The 17,963-nt window shown below is 48.8% G+C and overlaps 1 protein-coding gene across 1 annotated transcript in view; it reads right to left on the minus strand.

Moving 5' to 3' along the window:
- Window positions 1-5,672: 5,672 nt before the first annotated feature.
- The window catches only part of Sftpb (surfactant protein B), a 44,312-nt gene continuing 32,021 nt past the window's right edge, over window positions 5,673-17,963 (minus strand). Inside the window, exons 2-11 of the mRNA XM_042690405.1 lie at window positions 13,992-14,131; window positions 12,406-12,533; window positions 12,094-12,165; window positions 11,685-11,810; window positions 11,019-11,183; window positions 10,729-10,818; window positions 8,062-8,245; window positions 7,660-7,820; window positions 6,567-6,647; window positions 5,673-5,849 (exon numbers count right to left, since the gene is read on the minus strand). Coding sequence (XP_042546339.1) covers window positions 5,787-5,849; window positions 6,567-6,647; window positions 7,660-7,820; window positions 8,062-8,245; window positions 10,729-10,818; window positions 11,019-11,183; window positions 11,685-11,810; window positions 12,094-12,165; window positions 12,406-12,533; window positions 13,992-14,131 — 1,210 coding nt within the window. The 3' untranslated portion in view covers window positions 5,673-5,786. The remainder of the gene's footprint in view (window positions 5,850-6,566; window positions 6,648-7,659; window positions 7,821-8,061; window positions 8,246-10,728; window positions 10,819-11,018; window positions 11,184-11,684; window positions 11,811-12,093; window positions 12,166-12,405; window positions 12,534-13,991; window positions 14,132-17,963) is intronic.

The following is a 17,963-nucleotide window of genomic DNA, read 5'->3' on the forward strand; positions in this document are numbered from 1 at the left end:
GTTTTTATGTTCTCCTCCTAGGCAGCTAGCTGAAGGGAAGATTTATCTTCCTTTTCACTCTTCCTAAACTGTCTACCTGTAGTTGTGATCTGGTGGACCTCATCCTTACTTCTTCCTGTCCACTTGGGAGTGGTGTGTCCATTGGCATACATTTGTCTTTTAAGTAAAAGAGTCTGTCTAAAAGTCATAAATTCCTGTGTTTACCTAAAAGGCTGAAGGTGGGTGACTTCAGATAGTACTGCAGCTCTGGAAGGGAACAGAAAGGAAAAACAAGAAACAAACAACAACTATGAAGTCAGACACCAGTTTCTCAATCCTAGCTACTCAGAAGGCTGAGATCTGAGGATCACAGTTCAAGCCATCCCAGGGAGAAAAGTCTGTGAGACTCTTAACTACCAAAAAGCCACAAGTGGAGTTGTGGCTCAAGTGGTAGAACATTAGCCTTGAGCAACAAAGCTAAGGGACAGCGCCCAGGCCCTGAGTTCAAGCCTTGGACACTAAAAAGAAACCTCCACAAAAAAACTAGGAAGAGTTTCCCATTCAGGAGTGTAAGAACTCTAAGGAGTTCTCAGCTAAGTCACTGGGGAGCCCTGGAGTCATGGATTCTGAATAACCTGAAAGAAATTATGCCTTAGCACAAGTAATGTGACAACCTAAGGATGTAGAAAGCTGATGGCACAGCAGCTAGAGGCAGTCAGTTTTCTACTTCCCTTCTCTGTTCTGTGACCTACTCCTGTCCATTTCCCTTTGTAAGTATCCTTTTTTGTTTTGTGTTTTGAGATAAGATCTCACTCCGTAGGCTTACCTGAATATTGCTTTGTAGCTCAGTCTGACCTCAAACTTCTAATCCTCCTGACTGCTTGGAGGCATGCACCATTCCACTTGGATATTAAGTATCTCTTGGACAATCTCCGTACTTGTCACTCTCTACTACCATCTGTCTAAGTTATATTGGCTTAGTACAGCTGAAGTCAAATCTGGGTCCCATCAGGAGAGAGAACCTATATTATAAAACTGTGATCAAGGAAAGATTAACTTTAGTAATTATTAATTACAACAGAGGTGTAGCATGATGATGAAAAGTAACAGATGTGTAGGAATAGTTGATACCTCTAAGGCTGACGTAGTGTCCACAGCCAGCTTCTATGCTTGGTTGAAAATCTGTAGGCCATAGCTTAGTGATAGAATATTTACTTCACTGTTATGAGATCCTGGTCTTAATCCCCAGCATCAGAAATAAAACTAAAGCCTGCTTTTTGATGTGTTGAGGAAAGCTGTTCATAGATAGTACCTCAGTGGAGGTACTCTGCAGCAACCCTGTTGCAGTGTGTGTAGGGGACACCGAGCGCTATGAATGAATGAATACATAGCAGCCAGGCCCTGAAGAGGACTAAGAGCTCTGCGAGAGCCTGATGCTGGAGAAAAGTGGCACCTACTGCTTTCAGATGAGCATTCCAGAACCAGGAAGCAAAGCCCTTCTTCTGCAGTGTCTCTTCCATGCCCTTTTCTGACATAGCCTTAATGCTGACTGCAAGGGAAAAATCCAAAGGCCTAGGTACGTTTTCACAGAAGAGGCCAAAAGGTCAAGTTTGGAGCTGAAAAAGCAGCGAGTAAATTGATAACCCCTTTACCATAACCCAAAGCTAGCCAGCAGCTATTTTTTCTTTTTTCTCAAAAGATTAACTATTGGCAGAAAGCATATACTTCTTCCAAAGTCCAGAGTTCTGCACTGTGAGTGAGTCTCCTACTGGTGTTTGTCAAAGACTGTACAGTATTCCTGTTTGCCATGGATACTTCAAAATAGCAGTGGATCTTCAGGATCATAAGACCAAAGGATAGAGTAGGCCATTTTGTAGCCTGTGCTTGTTCCAAAATTTTGAGTACTTGTTCTCCCTTTTAAACTTTTCACCTTATGCTCTGAGTGTACATGGGTCAGACCAGTATAATCCCTATGGTTTATGCACCGTTTTGTTTGAATATGGTTGTTGGAATGGACAGTAGCTTGTCGTTTATTTTGGAGGAAATATTTTGAATCTCAGCCATTGCCATCTCCCAAACTTGAAACTTCACTGAAATGACAGTCACTTAAATTGTTTTGGGGGGATTCAGCTTCTCACCAAAGCATTTAGTGTACTTCCTGCTCATCAGATCTAACCAGCATAGTATCATCAGTGTATGTAGTGGACTGGTGGGTTGTGTGGGAAGTTCAGATTATTAAGATCTCTGGTCAGACACAGCAGCACACCATGTAGTCTCAGCTATTGGAGAGGCTAATGTGGGAGTAACAGTTGAGCCCAGGAATTTAAGACCAGTCTGGGCAGCGAGTCTTAAATGAAATTTTGCAGGCTGAATTACATGTATTATATACACCAGGAGAATTGACAATTCTGGGCACCACTGTGAAGGCTTTCTTTTGACTCTGCCAGTCAAAAGCAAATTACCTTTTGTGATTCTTACATATTGGTGTCGACAAACCCCATTTGATACCAGCTTGGTAGCTGCATACCATGTGCCAGAGGTTCTGCTATATCAGTGAAGATGCCTCATCTGGAAGGTAGCTTCAGTTAGAGTCACCATCCAATTAAGTTGATGATAATCCATAGTCATTCTCCAAGGGTGAACCTCTATGCCCAACTTTTGTGTCATCCTCTTATATAAATAATCTTGTCTATAGTCTGTGGCAATGGAGTTTGGGGACCATCTGTCAGGCTGCTGACATGTCCTGTGAGAGACATAGGGCTGTGAGCAGGAGCCTGGCTTGTGTGCCCTTACAGCTATAACCACAGAATGTTCTCTTTTGAAGGCCTCAGTTTCTGGCCAGAATGTGAACCACAGATGAGGAAGTAAATTCATGCTCTCGTACCATAACCCCAAACTAGAAGTCACAGAGGATCAGAAAGACCCAGAGCATTTGTATCAAAGACTTTTGTGTCTCAACCCTCCCCCATAGCAATAGAATAGAAAGCTTACTCTGGTACTTGTATGCAATTGTATGTTGGAGGTAAGCCAGCGGGGGAGAAGGGGTTGAGAAAGGTCTGAGTTAAATGTGAAAATATACGTCTTGCTATAGTTCTCTCTGGAAATGGTAGAATTGTGGGTCTTTCTCTCTCTTGGGGGGCTGTAATTTCTAAAATTTTAAACAAATTTAGAATAAGACAAAAGTTCTTATATAAATAGAAGGACACATCTGGTATTTAGGTCTTTAATGCTAAAGATGTATTTGTTTATTCATTTTGTTGTGGTACCCTCTTTTTTTTGGGGGGGGGGTCCGGTCATGGGGCCTGAACTCTGGGCACTGTCCCTCAGCTCTTCAGCTCAAGGCTAGTGCTCTACCACTTGAGCCACAGCACCACTTCTGGCTTTTTTTTTCTGCTTATGTGGTGCTGAGGAATCGAACCCAGGGCCTCATGCATGCAAGGCAAGCACTCTACCACTGAGCCACCTTCCCAACCCCATGTTGTGGTACCTTCTTACCATAGAGAATCTTGGGAAGAAGGAAGGCAGGAGTTGGTAGGCTAGACTGGAGTGGTAAAGAAGAGATGGGGTTATCTATTCTTATTAAGGCAGGGTGAAGTAGGTCCCAACCTTACTGGCTTCAGGGTGAGCCTTTGGCTCTCACAGCACAGCAAAGGACAGTGTCTTTTTTTTTTTTCCCCCCAGTCTTGGGGCTTGAACTCAGGGCCCTGGGTGCTGTCCCTGAGCTGCTTTTTGCTCAAGGCTAGCACTCTATCACTGGAGCCACAGTGCCACTTCTGGCGGTTTTTGTTTATATGGTACTGAGGAATCAAACCCAGGGCTTCTTGTATGCCAGGCAAGCACTCTTCCACTAAGCTACATTCCCAGTCCCAGTGTCTTCTTTAGCACATGTGAATAGGACTTTATTAGCAGTGTCACAGAAATTACATTACATAAGAACTGACCATTGGTATGCACAGTCTCAACTGAGCTTTGAGCAGATAAATCATAGCATAAAATTACCTTTGGAATTTCAAACAAAAGTTTGTAAGTTTGCTTTGCAAAAAGATAAAAAGAAATCTGTCCCCTTTGAGGAATGTTGAGGATCAAATAGTGCCTCGTGTATACTAAGCAAGTAATCACTAACTGAGCTACATCCCTAGACTTAGAAATCCCCATAAAGCAACAGCTCTCTAATAGCAGAACACTTGAAGCACAGGACTTTGCCTAGTCACCTTTTCATCATGCCTGAGCATGCAGCTTTGCTTACATCATGGCTTGCCTATGGTTTTGAAAAGGCACAATTTGAAACAGTACAATGCTGTTTGTTCCCATTTTCTATTCTGAATTTGGATTTGGAATTTCATAGAAGCATTAACAAAGAACTATAGAAGCTAGTCTCCTAAGCTTGTGGAGTGAGTGTGTGTGTGTGTGTAAAGTAGGGCCCAGCTTCTTTCTTTTTGCCTCTTGGAGCTTGGGTGGTTTCTCTTCAACCCCTGAAGGCTGTGGGAGCTGTGGTAGGCATGAATGCCAGATTCTCCCTCTGCAGACCTTAAAAGGATGCTTTCCCTGCTGAACCTGACACCCAGAGAAGTGTGGTTCTGGTGTGGGGTTGTAGTTAGAGCTGGGACAGACAAGGCACATGCTGGGGTTTGTGGTCTTCTAGTACAAGGTACTGAGAGGAAAGTAGGTGGGAAGGACGCTTGTGGGTGGTAAACTTCCTTTACACTGAGGACAGGGGCCCAAGGCTGGAGGGGGAGCCTTGCTGAGATGGTGAGGAGGACCTCTCATTGAGCTGAGGACAGTGATATCCTAGAGAGGGGCTATGTTTCTTGTCTAGGGGCTCAGTGCCAGTTGAGAGCCCAGTTGGGGCCACAGCCTGGCTTCCTTTGCTAACCCATTGCTCCCTGTTTCGGTGGCAAGGCTGGGAGCTTGGGAGAGGCATCTGCCCTTGGGCGGTTTCCTCACACCAGAGCCCCAGCTGTCAAGGATAAGGGGAGCGACACATTAAACCGGTCCTGTGCCACGGGTCTGGGTTGGAGCAGAGAGCCCCTACTGCCCTTTGCAGGTGTTGTGTTGGACAAGGTTTCCAGGCAGGGCTGGGCTCTTCCCTCAGATGGAAGAGATGGATCTGACTCCATGCTGGGATGACAAGGTGTCACTCTTACTCAGCGGCAGCCAGAATGTGTCCTGACCACAGGTGCTCACCAGATCAATGTGAAACAAAAAGCACAGGTGAACAAATAGATCAGTGTCCATTCAGTTGGGGCTGGCTCTGAGCAGATTTCTAAAGTGGCCTAAGTTTGCTTCAAGGTTGCTTCAGGGTCGCTTTCTAGGTCCTTCTAAAGGTCATCTAACTCTGCTCCACCCTAAGGTGCTGCCCCTCTCTAAGAAAATGGTGGGCAGGAGGAGAGAATTGGAGCTCCAGGAGGTGGGGTGAGCTGACAATAGTGGCTTTGGCATCTGAAGGGGAGACAGCTTTGGACAGTAGAGTCTGACTTCTTCTGAGGTCTAGGAAACATTGGCCTTGGCAGAGCAGGTCAGATCTCCAGGGTCAGCCAGTCCGGTGAACAAGGAAGGTGAAGGAATTCCGGCCTCGGCAGGAGCTAAAGAGATCTTCGACAGGCAAAGTGGTAGGGAATAAAGATGTCCAAAAGAGCCTTTTCCTGGTGGTACCAAAAGAGGTCCTTAGGAGTCTGGAGCTGTGCCTAGGAAGGTAGGATGGAGCAGCCTTCAGGAACCACCACCTTCTTCCTGCTTGCCAGACACCCTGGAAGTCAAGCCTACCCCATCCCCAGCTAAGACAGACTTACCTGAAGGCTGAGTTCCCATCAGAGATAGGGGCTTCGGAAACACTGGAGAGGGCTGAAGGTGGCTGCACACACTCCTAGATCCTGTCACAGGAAGAACATTAGAGCCTCAGCTCCCCAATCCCCGATCCTAAAGTCTAGAAAGCAAGGAGGGTGAAGGGAAGGCCTCAGGCGGGAGTTGAAGAGGGCTGGTACAGGGCAAGGCAGTATGAGCGGGGGGCATGGAGCCCCCCAGAAGGTTAATTCTCTCTCCACGTGGGCCTAATGCTCTTGGCATGATCTTTTCAGTCCTTCGTGACACTCTGAGCCAGAGGAGTTAGAGATGAGTCCTCACTCCATCCTCCCACCTACTCAGTGAACACAGCCCCATCCCCAAGTGCACATAATACCACAGCCTGTAGCTGTCCCTCCCACCCCATAGGTCTTCATTCTGTTGTGATGTTTTCTCTGCCTCTGAGATCACACCTTCTCTATTTGCAAACATGAAATCACCTAGTCCTGCACCTAGAAGCATGAGATCTCTGATAACCAGGAGGGTAGAGGCTCTGTTTGGGTCCGGTCGTGGGGCCTGAACTCTGGGCCTGGGCGCTGTCCCTCAGCTCTTCAGCTCAAGGCTAGCGCTCTACCACTTGAGTCATAGCGCCACTTCCGGATTTTTTTTCTTTTTTTTTTGCTTATGTGGTGCTGGGGAATCGAACCCAGGGCCTCAGGCATGCAAGGCAAGCACTCTACCACTGAGCCACCTTCCCAGCCCAGGGTAGAGGCTCTGAAAGGGAAGTCTAGTTGGAGAGATGGATGTACCTGGCAGATGGTACTGGCATCCGAGGCCTTGGGCCACAGGGCCAGCAGCTGGAGGGTGTGCTGCTCCACAAATTGCTTGCACTGAGGAAAGACAAACATGGAGTGGGTACGCCAAACCCATGACAAGACATTCTTGGCCACTGTACCTTGTTGGGTCATGCCGGGCACCTAACCATCAGCCCCACTGAGCAGCTCTGACTGCAAGTAAAACCAAAGTCTGAAGCTTTCTGTAGGAAAAGCATGGGGGTCAGGGCTGCCTCCTGGAAAAAGGATGTACTGGCTTGTTTCAGAACACCACCCTGCTTTAAGAAGGAAATGTAGAGGCTGGGAATGTGGCTTCAGTGGTAGAGTGCTTGCCTGGCAGGCATGAAGCCTTCAGTTGGATTCTCAGTACCACATAAACAGAAAAAGCCAGAAGTGACACTGTGGCTCAAGTGGTAGAGTGCTAGCCTTGAGCAAAAAGAAGCTCAAGGACAGCCAGTGCCCAAACCTTAAGTTCAAGCCCCAGGACTCACAAAAAAAAAAAAAAAAGGAAGTGTACTGTCATCAGCCACATACTGACAAGCCGTTAGGACTTTGAAGACAGCAGGTCCACTGTGCCACCATTAGTCACATAGAGAAGGTAGGGCACAGGGAGGGACCCAGGAGAGAAGTCCAGGCTCTTGTCCACTTCTATCTGCCATGGCTATACCAGGTACTGGCTGTGTCACCTATTACCTGGGCTACCACATGACCCACCTGGGTCATAGCACAGCTGATACACTTTGGAGCAGGTGGAGGGGACAGTGGGAACCTTCCCTTGGCAAGACTCCATTGGAACTAGCAGGACTCACCTTGCATTAACCCCTGACAGAGGCCTGCTGGCTCCTCTGAACCCACAGCCTTGTGTCTAGGATGACTTCCAATCTTGACTTTTGTGTCCAGAGATGACTTACAGTCGCTACAGTCCCACTATTGTCTGACCTAAGTCCTTTCTGCCTGTCTGGATTACAGTCTACCCTGCCCTATATGTTTCTGGCTGCAAAGCTTGTTTTGGTTCAGCCCTCCCCGCAGACAGGCTTAGACCTAAGTCCCTTGCGTGTCCATCTCTCACCTTCTGCTTATCTGAACTGTAGTTGAGGCAAGCCTGGTGCATTGCCTGCGGCATGGCCTGCTCGCTGCTGTTCCATGCCTGAGTGGTCACTGACATGCAGAGCTGGCACTCGGAGTCTTGCAGCAGCCCCTCCTCTGCCAGAGATCCTAGAGCTGGGGGGGCTAGAGAGAAAACAGCCAAATCTACCCTGCAGAAATTCCAGGCTGGGCTGGGGAAAGGAGAAGGAGGAGAGGTAGAGAAGCCGGGAGGAGAGGAGGGAGAGGAAGAGGGCAAGAGGGAGGTAGAAATGAAAGGGGAGGGGTGGAGAGGAGAAAAGAAGGGGGGGTTGCATAACCAGGACTGCAAAAGGACAGTGGCCAATGGGGTCACTGGGGACAGTGGGTGGGGTAGCATGAGGCTCACCTGGGACAATACCATTCTCAGTGGTGCATCGCAGGACAAGGCCGCAGACCAGCTGGGGCAGCATGCGACCCAGCAGTACATCCAGCAAAAGGACTGTGTAGCGCTCAGCCAGGCACTGACAGATGCCACCCACCACCAGGGGTACCACGTGGCACACCTGGGCCACAGCCACAGCCAGCACACCCTGGGATGGAGGTGGAGAGAGGGCAGCGTGGGACCTTCCCATGGCAAGATTCTACCCTGTCCAGGGCCAACCAAACACACCCCCACACACACACACACATATCTATCTACCTATCTCTATCTATCTATCTCTATCTATCTATCTATCTATCTATCTATCTATCTATCTATCTATCTATCTATCTATCTATCTATCTATCTATCTATCTATCTATATCTTATTCTCTTTCCAAGTAAGGGCACAGAGGATAAAGAACTAGGAGATTCAGGGGACACTTGAGTGAGTGATCATCCAGCAGTTCCTGGCTTGCCGAATGGGATGTGGCTAGCCAGAGAAAGGCGTGGCTAAGGCCACCAGCAGGGATGTGGACCCCACTAGTGTGATGCCTTTCAAATGGGGTATTTCACCAAAAGCATCCATGCACATTCAGCCTTTGCTCCTGCTCTGACATGACTCCTGGTTTTTGCTGTCAAAGGCCAGGCTGCTCAGTCCACTGAGTCCTTACCTTGTCTCATCTGGGAGTATCCTCTCTCGGCCTCAAGAACTCTCCAAGGTGAACTGGTGAGTTTGTTAACATGACTCCACTGACACTTGTGGCAGTGATGGAAGGATTTGCTATTCTTCCCCTTCCATTGTCTCTGGAACCTATTCCATTTGGGCTCTGTCCCCACCACTCCTTCAGAACACTGGCCAGGGTCACTCACAACCTGCCTTGCCATATCTGCGGGACACCCCTATGCCAGCCCGGGACTTGAAATTCAGGGCTTAGGTATGATCTCTAAACGTGTGCTCAAGGCTAGTGTTCTAACCCTGAGCCTCAGTTCCACTTCAAGCCCAGGCTGGCTTCAAACCTGGATCCTCAGATCTCAGCCTCCTGAGTGTCTAGGATTTCAGGTGTGAACCACCACTGATAATGCTAAAGCGCAGGTATTCCCTTCTGAAATGCCTTCTCCTGGCTTTGTGCCACACCACGGTCTCCCCACCCTCCGTCCCTGTCCCCAGCTCTTCTCCCTCAGCTTTTCTGTTGCTATCTCTCTTTTATCTGGTTCTTCAGTTCCACCTCTGCATATTCTGTTCCTTGCTGGCCTTCCTCCTCCTTTGATTTTTCATCTGGTTCACTCTCAGCTTGATCTTGCTGCTTGACCTTTTCCCCAGAGCTTGATGTCCAGCCACTTGCTTAACCTCTCTCTTTCTGCATATGGCACATCCAATTTAACAAGAAAGAACACTGTTTCCTCTCAAGTTCTCCTATTCAGCCAGTGGTGTTATCAGAGACCCAAAGGGTGTATGGGTCATAAGGATTGCTCTCATGCCCTCACTCCTGCAGACCATCCATTGCTAAGGCCAGTCAAGCCCCCGCAACACACCCCTATCTACCCTCTTAGCTCCATCCTGCCCACCACCCCATTGTGACTATTCTTCAGTAATCTGTTAAGTTTCTTGCCTGATTTTATTTTGCTTACCTGCCCAATGGAGTCTCTGTGTGTGTGTGTGTGTGTGTGTGTGTGTGTGTGTGTGTATTTGTGCATGTGTGCATGCTGGAGCTTGAACTCAGGGGCTGTCCCTTAGCTTTTTTGTTCAAGGCTGGCACTACCACTTGAGACACAGCTCCACTTCTGGATTTTTTTTTTTTCTTATGTGGTTAATTGAAAATAAGATTCTCTCAAGTATGCCTTCTTGGGCTGCCATCAAACCATAATCCTCAGTTCTCAGCCTCCTGAGTAGTTAGGATTATAGACATGAGCATGGGTGCTTACCTTCCCATCTATTCTAGCAGCAAGAGTGATCTTTCTCCTTGGTGAAATTCTGCACTAGCTGTAAATGACATTCAGAATGATAGCCTTTGTCTTTTTTTTTTTTTTTTTAACTTGTCTTAACAAGGTCTGGATGGCGTGATTGGGCCATCTCTCTTTTGCTGGTCCTCCTGCTTCAGCCCCATTGGCTGCCAAGCTCATTCTTGCTCTAGGCCCTTGGTCTATTGGGGCCTTGTCCTCTCAACCTAACTGTCACCTCCTCAAAGCCTCTCTCTGTCTTATCAGCCTGATATCACTGTTCGTCCTTACCCTCTGCTATGAATCCTTAGTGGCCAGAGGGCAGACAGGACCTTGTTTGGGCTGGGTTATGAGAGAGGGCATCTCTGGGCTGAGGGGTTATTGGGCAAAAGCCACTACAGATTTGGGTAACTCAATTCAGACGCTGGCCATGTTGGGAAGCTTATCTGTGGACATTCTCCCTTTGAGAATTAAAGCATCTTTTCTACAGAGACAACTGGAGATTCTTCGCCATTAGATACTGAGCTGGGGCAGACAAGGCTGAGCCTTACCTATTCTCATATATCTGAGCCTTGGGATTCCTTGGGTGGGGACAGTGTACAAATGGCTCCTCTCCTAACTCTGGCAGAGCTGGACTGTACAGAGCTGTGAATGGGCAAAGGGGGAGCTGGGAGAGGTTCACCCAAGCTCCATGCCTGCTGGTCGCCTCACCTTGGGGATCACGACTTGGACTCGCTTGAGGAGAGTCTTGCAGAGCCAACAGTAGGGCAGGGGGATGGGGAGCCTCTGCTCAGAGAGGTCCTGTGGGAGAAAACAGAGTGGAGGGCTGGGAGCTGGGAGAAGGCATCCTGAGGGCCTTGCCTGCCCCGCCTCCTCCTCCCCTTCTCTCCTTCCTGACAGGCTCTGTCCCAAACTTCTAGTGCCTTCTGGCTCTTCTCCCAAGTGCTCAAGAGGCCTCAGCTGCCACTCTAACCCTGTTGTTCCTCACCTGATTTCCTTACCTGAGTATGAGGCCCAAACTGCTTAAAGACGGTCCCTTGCAGCATAGGGAGGGAAAGCTTGTCTGGTAGAGGGTCAGGTAGAGAGTTTGCCACCCCTGGCTCCTGCTCTGTCTCTGGCTGCCCAGACTGGCACAGGCCCACATGCCGGCAGACAGTCTTTGGGGTCTAGGGCACAGTAAGGATGGGGGGCTGTTAGGCTCATGCTCAGGCTGGTCCAAATGCTCAGAGACAGGGAATCAGGGAGGTGGGAATGATGTGTCCCAGGGCTCCATGGAAAAGGGGATGGAAGGCAAAGATGGGCAGGGGGTGGGGGGAGGGAGAGGGAGGAGAGACTTGGGGAAGGTGCCTAGGAATGTGTGTGAATGGTTGTGAGTTTGGGTGTGAGAGAGGGAGGATGTGTGAGTCTCTATAAAGTGTGCAGGCTGCTGTGCGCTGCTGAGCAGTTAAAGCTCTGACCTAGGTTCCTGACTGAAGAGCATGTTTCCTGGGCCTGTTGTGGAATGGGGTGTGTGTGTGTGTGTGTGTGTGTGTGTGTGTGTGTGTGTCTATCTGAGTGCTGTGGAAGTTGTGTGTATGTGTGTGTGTGGGGGGGGTGTGGATGCACATGCACACATGTGTATCCCTGGGGCTTTGTCCAAGTGGTGGGAGGGCAGGTCGGGGCCTCACAATCTGGCTCTGGAAGTAGTCGATGACCAGGGGGAAGTAGACTTCAAGCACGTGGCGGCACTGGGGCACTAGCAGCTTCAAGGGGAGGACGTCACACTCATGCTCCAGGAACTTGCGAATTGTGTCCTGGGAGGACAGAGAGGAATGATCAGCTTGGCCTTTCCAAGGCCTGCTTCCATCTGAGTGTCTTGCTGCAAAGCTGCCACCAGAGAAAATTGGCCCACTCCGCTGGAGCACTATAGGACCCTCCTCGTCTGGCAGGGCCATCTGGCTGTGGCTGAGCTCAGTCCCAGGGCCTGCTTTGGTCAGGAGTGTGGAGTTGCAGGCTTCACCTTTGACCTGAAAATGCCCTCGGTTTGGTCTTCATCTCTTTTTCCCTAAACTCTATTTAGGATCTGGACATCTTTACCTGGAAAATGGCCTCCTTAGCCACTTTTGTAAGGATGCGGATGATGTCTTCACACTCCTGGCATAGGTCATCCTGGGGCGGGGGGCCAAAGGGGATACATGAGTAGAGTACAGAGGGAGGCTCTCTTGGGCAATTGCTGACAAGTAACTCCAAAATACCGGCAACTGCCCACCATCCCACTCCATCCATCTTACTCTAGCCCCACTCTATGCCATCACATTCCTAGGAGGACTTCAAGCCTCTTAGGCCCATTCAGAGCCCACCCAGCATCTCCTTCTCAGACCCCCACTGTAGCCCTTGGATGATACTCACAGCTTCCACATGCCCCCAGACTTCCTGCAGGCAATGCCCCAGGGCTTTACACTGCACAGCTTGCTCCAGGTTTTGGCACCAGAACTCGGGACCCTGGGCACAGGCCGGGGATGAAGTGGTCCAGACAGCTACAGTTTGGAACCAGAGCAACTTTTATCAGGAACCACCATACACATGCCACCCTGATTTTACCTAGCCTCAAATTCAATTTTGCTGCAATTGTATGGCCATCACACATGTCAAACTGTGCTAAGTCTCCTTCCAGGATGTACTATTTCTTTTTTTCTTTTTTTTGTCAGTGATGGGGCCTGAACTCTGGGTCTGGGCACTGCACTTCAGCTCTTTAGCCCAAGGCTAGTGCTCTACCACTTGAGCCATAGTTCCACTTCCCGCTTTTTCTGCTTTTGTGGTGCTGAGGAATAGAACTCAGGGCCTCATGCATGCAAGGCACTCTACTGCTGAGCCACCTTCCCAGCCCCACCTGGGAGTTTTTCTAGGCCTTAGTTGTCATGAGTTGGGCATTAGTGACTCATGCTTGTAATCCTAGCTACTTGGAAAGCTGAGATAAAGAGAATCTCTAGTTAGGACCAGGTTGGGTGAACAGTATATATGCCCCAATTTTAACAGAAAAGAGCTGGGGCCAGGTGCCGGTGGCTCCTGCCTATAATCCTAGCTACTCAGGAGGCTGAGATTTGAGAATCATGGTTCAAAGCCAGCCTTGGCAGAAAGTCTATTAGACTCTTATATCTAATTAACCACCAGAAAACCAGAAGTGGTGTTATGGCTCAAAGTGGTAGAGCACTAGCCTTGAGCAAAATAGCTCAGGTACAGCACCTAGGCCCTGAGTTCAAACCTCTTGACTGATGAAAGCAAGCAGGAAGGAAGGGAGGGAGGGAGGGAGGAAGGAAGGAAGGAAGAAAGGAAGGAAGGAAGGAAGGAAGGAAGGAAGGAAGGAAGGAAGGAAGGAAGGAAGGGAGAGAGGGAGGGAGGAATAACTAAATAAACTAAAGCCAAAAGGGATGGAGTCTGGCACCCTAGCTACTTAGGAGGCTACGATATGATAAATGAAGTTCAAAGCCAGTCCTGGGAAGACAAATCAGAAAGATCCTAATCTCCAGCAAAAAGCTGAAAGTGGGCTGGGAATGTGGCTCAGTGGTAGAGTGCTTGCCTAGCATGCATGAAGCCTGGGTTCAATTCCTCAGCACGACATACACAGAAAAAGCTGGAAATGGTGCTATGGCTCAAGTGGTGGGTACTAGTTTTGAGCAAAAGAAGCTCAGGAACAGTGCCCCGGCCCTGAGTTCAAGCCCCAGGACTGGCCATATAAAAGAAGCTGAAATTGGAGATGACTTAAGTGGGGTAGTACCAGTTGACTGAAGAAGCTGAGCGAGTGTATGAGGCCCTGAGTTCAAGCCCCAGTACCAGCACATGTACAAAACAGGGCTGTAAACAAGTGCTTAGTAAGCACAAGGCCTTAGTACTTAAAAAAAAAGATCAGGATTATGTACAGACTCGGGATAACTGGGCAGAGCTAGTGCTCAGTAAGTGGTAGAGATGCCTCCATAACAGAGGCTGGGGAGACTCACCAAAGCCTGGACCACAGAGCATGAGCAGCAGCAGCAACCATGGCAGCAGGTATGACTTGGCCATGGCACCTGCAACCTGGGCATCCTGCTTGGGGCAGGGACCCTTATAGCTGGGGGTGGGAGGTGGGGGTGGAGAAGGCCTGGGGAAAGGACCTCAAGGGAGAAGCATTGACCTCAGTGTTTGCCTGGGTCCTGGAGAGCTCTCCAGGTGCTTTGATCCCGCCTCTTCCCATCAGGAACTCTCCTGCCTGCCTTTGCCCTGTCTTGGCCCACGGCCTGACCCTCCTCTCTTTGCCTCCACACCAGCCCCCATGTTCTAGGAGTCCTGGTTCTCTCCAAACAAGGGGCCTCCATACTTGGTCCCAGTAATCTGGGCTTTGGAAGGGAAGATGAGGCAGGGCCACATTGAGGGATAATGTGAGGCCTCTCCCCACCCCCACTCCTTCTCCCCCAGATGCACTCCATTTCTCTGCTCTTGAGCAATGCTTTGAAGAGCTTCCTGCCTGGCTCTTGATCTAGAGTAAGCTCCGGAAGGGCAAACTCTGGACCCTCCTGGTGCCACCTACCTCCCACTCCATCCTTCCCCTTCCCCCTAGACACATGATTGGCAACGGGCAGAGAGTGTTTACATGAAATGAAAGAATGCCATGAGTGCCCGAGACTGGGATGTGGGGGATTGAGATTTCTGTGGGCCAAAATGGCTCTCAGCCTATTCAGGGGCTGCTGCCCATGGCTTCTAGGGACTCCTCCAGAGCACAGCTAATGGCTCAGAGATGGTCTTTTGAGGCTGTGAAGTACTCATCTGGGTCCCCACTGGGCACATTGGAGTTAAAACTCCCAGGATGCTGTGGGGCAGGCACTGTTGGAGAGTAACACTCATTGCTGGAGCTCTGTACCTGGTGGAAGATCCCAGGCCTCTGGATGCCAGGAGCACTCCAGGGCTCATGGGGAGGGAGAGTAGGAGCTTGGCACCTGATGAACATAGTTGGACACAAGATGGTAAAAAAATGACACATTCAAGATCACTCAAGGCTTCGTGTGGTTTCTGTTGGCCTCAAGCCCTTGTTACTATGACAAACAGAGTTGCCATTGTGGGAGTTAACCAACAGTGTGTGAGAATGTGTGAACCAAAGATTGGGAACCCAGCAACTTGCATAAATAGCTAGGGTGGTGGAGCTGGAATGTGCTAGTAATTTAGTATGTGTTAAATGTATATGAGCCAAAGGGCTGAGAGGTTAGTTCAGGGGGAAAGTGTGGATTTAGCATATACGAGGCCCGACATTCCATCTCCAGCACCCAACATGCAAAAAGCTAGATGAAATAAACAAACGAGCTGAGCTGTGTCCTATTTGGATACAATTAGGGCAAAGGGATTTATGGATGGTCCCTCCAGGATTATATTGGCCAGGGAACGACAGTACCAAAATCCCTTCAAGCTCTCCTTGCATACATGATTCCTTCTCATTTGTGTCACTGGGCAGAGCAGGTTAACTTCAGGTGGGGAGGTTCTGTTCTACATGGCCATTCAGGGGCCTGGGCCCCTCCCTGTGCTTGCTCAGTCCTCCCTGGGTCCCTGCAAGGGATGGAGAGAAAGAGCAGGAGGTAGTGAAGGAAGTTTTAGGGACCAGGGCTGAGAGTGGTGGTCTTATTGCTGCCCACCTCAGTTAACATGACTCCCACTTAATCCCAGGGGAGGGCGAAATGCCATGTCTCATATGACAATCAGGAAAGGGTAATGGGATCGGTGGATAGGAAGGGTCTCAAAACCTTCATATCAAAGGCAAACCTGTAGAGTTTTCTAGATGAGGGGTCCAGACTTCCATCAAATCTTAATAGGAGCTCTCCATACCGTTGAGAGCTGCCGGTCGAGAGTACAAATACAGGAAACATAAAAAGCAAGCCTTTTATAATTCCTTTAGTAGACAGCCCCTGGCTCGGCATTCTCTGGTTTATTCTCTCTTTCACAGTCTCTATTCAGAATTGGGGTTCCTTTGGGGCCTAGCCGCAAGGAAGCCTGATGGGACTGTCTATGCCGTTGTCACTGTAAATGAATAAACTTACCAAAGAAGAGGCATTGGTCATGAAGGCATATAGCTCTAATCCCAGCACAGGAGGATGAAGCAGGAAGATTATGAGACTGAGTCCAGCTTGGGGCTACATAGCAAGAGTGTTTCTAAAACAAAACAGCTGGGTGCTGGTACTCATACCTGTAATGCTAGCTACTCAAGAGGCTGAGATCAGAGGATCATGATTCAAAGTCAGCCAGGGCAGGAAAGTCTATGAAACTTATTTACAAAAAACCAAAAACCAGAAGTGGAGCTGTGGCTCAAGTGATAGAGCACTAGCCTTTGAGCAAAAAAGCTCAGGTTCAGCACCCAGAACCTGAGTTCAAGCCCTAGGACTGGCACTAACCAACCAACCAACCAACCAACAGCAGCAACAGAACCAAGAACAGAAGAGATAAGGAATAGAAAAGAGCCCATTCTGACAGCTGTTGCAGCTGTGGGAGAGCATGACTAGCCTGATTGACAAGGGACAGCTCCCTTCCTGGTGTGAGGGATGGAAGGGAACCTTGTTTTTCTTTGTGACTATGGACAGTATGAAAATCCCAGCCATGGGACCTACGATCTGGAAGCTGAGACAAAACAGGATCCATAAAGTGTCACGTTTTATATTCAAATCCCTTCTGTCTGTTGTGATTGAACAGTGGAATTTCTTTTTGTTCCTTTTGTGGCATTTCAGGTTGTCGTTCTCTGTTGGTGTTCTGGCCTATGTCTTTCCTCCTCTTACCCATCCCTACCCTTGAGTAATTGTGGTGGTGCTTCTTCTTCTTCTTCCTCCTCCTCCTCCTCCTCCTCCCCCTCCTCCTCCTCCCCCTCCTCCTCCCCCTCCTCCTCCCCCTCCTCCTCCTCCTCCTCCTCCTCCTCCTCCTCCTCCTCCTCCTCCTCTTCTTCTTCTTCTTCTTCTTCTTCTTCTTCTTCTTCTTCTTCTTCTTCTTCTTCTTCTTCTTCCTCTTCCTCTTCTTCCTCTTCCTCTTCTTCCTCTTCTTCTTCTTCCTAGTACTGGGGATTTGAACTCAGGGCCTTGTGCTTGCTAGGCACAGGCACTCTACTGCTTGGGCTACACCCCTAGATCCTCTTGCTTATGAAAATGTAGTATCTGTTTTAGGGGTAGGGACTATGGAATATCAAATGGTAACATCACCCCCTGGGAAGTGTCTCATAATAGTCTTCTGGAGTATAGTCTCTTTCTTTTACTTTCAAAAATTTTTTTCTAGAGGATAGGAGAGGAAGTAAAGATCATTGTTTGCAATGATCTTTGACTAAAACCTAGTTAATGAGCTGGGTATGGGAGGATAGTGGGTGTATGTGGGTAGAATGCTGAGCAGTAATCAGTATGGGGCCTGAATACTAGGCCTGGGGAGGAGAGACTCTTTCAAGGGTAAGACCACTAAGTGGAGACTAGGGGAAGCACAGGAGTTGGCCTGGTAAAATGGGGAATGGGGAAGCATTCATTCTTGCAGACTCACACCTGTAATCCTAGCTACTCAGGAGGCTGAGATCTGAGGATCCTAGTCCAGAAGCCAGCCTGGGCAGGAAAGGCTGTCAGACTCTTACCTTCAATTAAACATCAAAAAGCCAGAAGTAGAGTTGTGGTTCAAATGATAGAGCACTAGCCTTGAGCAAGAAAAGCTCGGTGTCCCTAGGACTGTGTGTGTGCATGCACGCACGCGTGCGCGCGCACACACACACATACACACAAAGTGAGAGTTCAAGACAATGAGTTCAAGCTATAGTATTGGCACCAAATAAATAAATTAAATTAGATTTGTTCCTCTGGGGAAGTGGCTTTCCTTCACTGATATAGGCCACTGTATTATTTAGAGGCCTCTTGATTACAAGCATTAGAAGTCTTAGCTCATTCTGGATGATAAAAACAAAAAGATAATTTCTTGTTCAATTAATTAACCAA

This window comes from Dipodomys spectabilis, unplaced genomic scaffold, assembly GCF_019054845.1.
Source record: "Dipodomys spectabilis isolate Male_0828 unplaced genomic scaffold, ASM1905484v1 ptg000137l, whole genome shotgun sequence".
Taxonomy (NCBI): Eukaryota; Metazoa; Chordata; class Mammalia; order Rodentia; family Heteromyidae; genus Dipodomys; species Dipodomys spectabilis.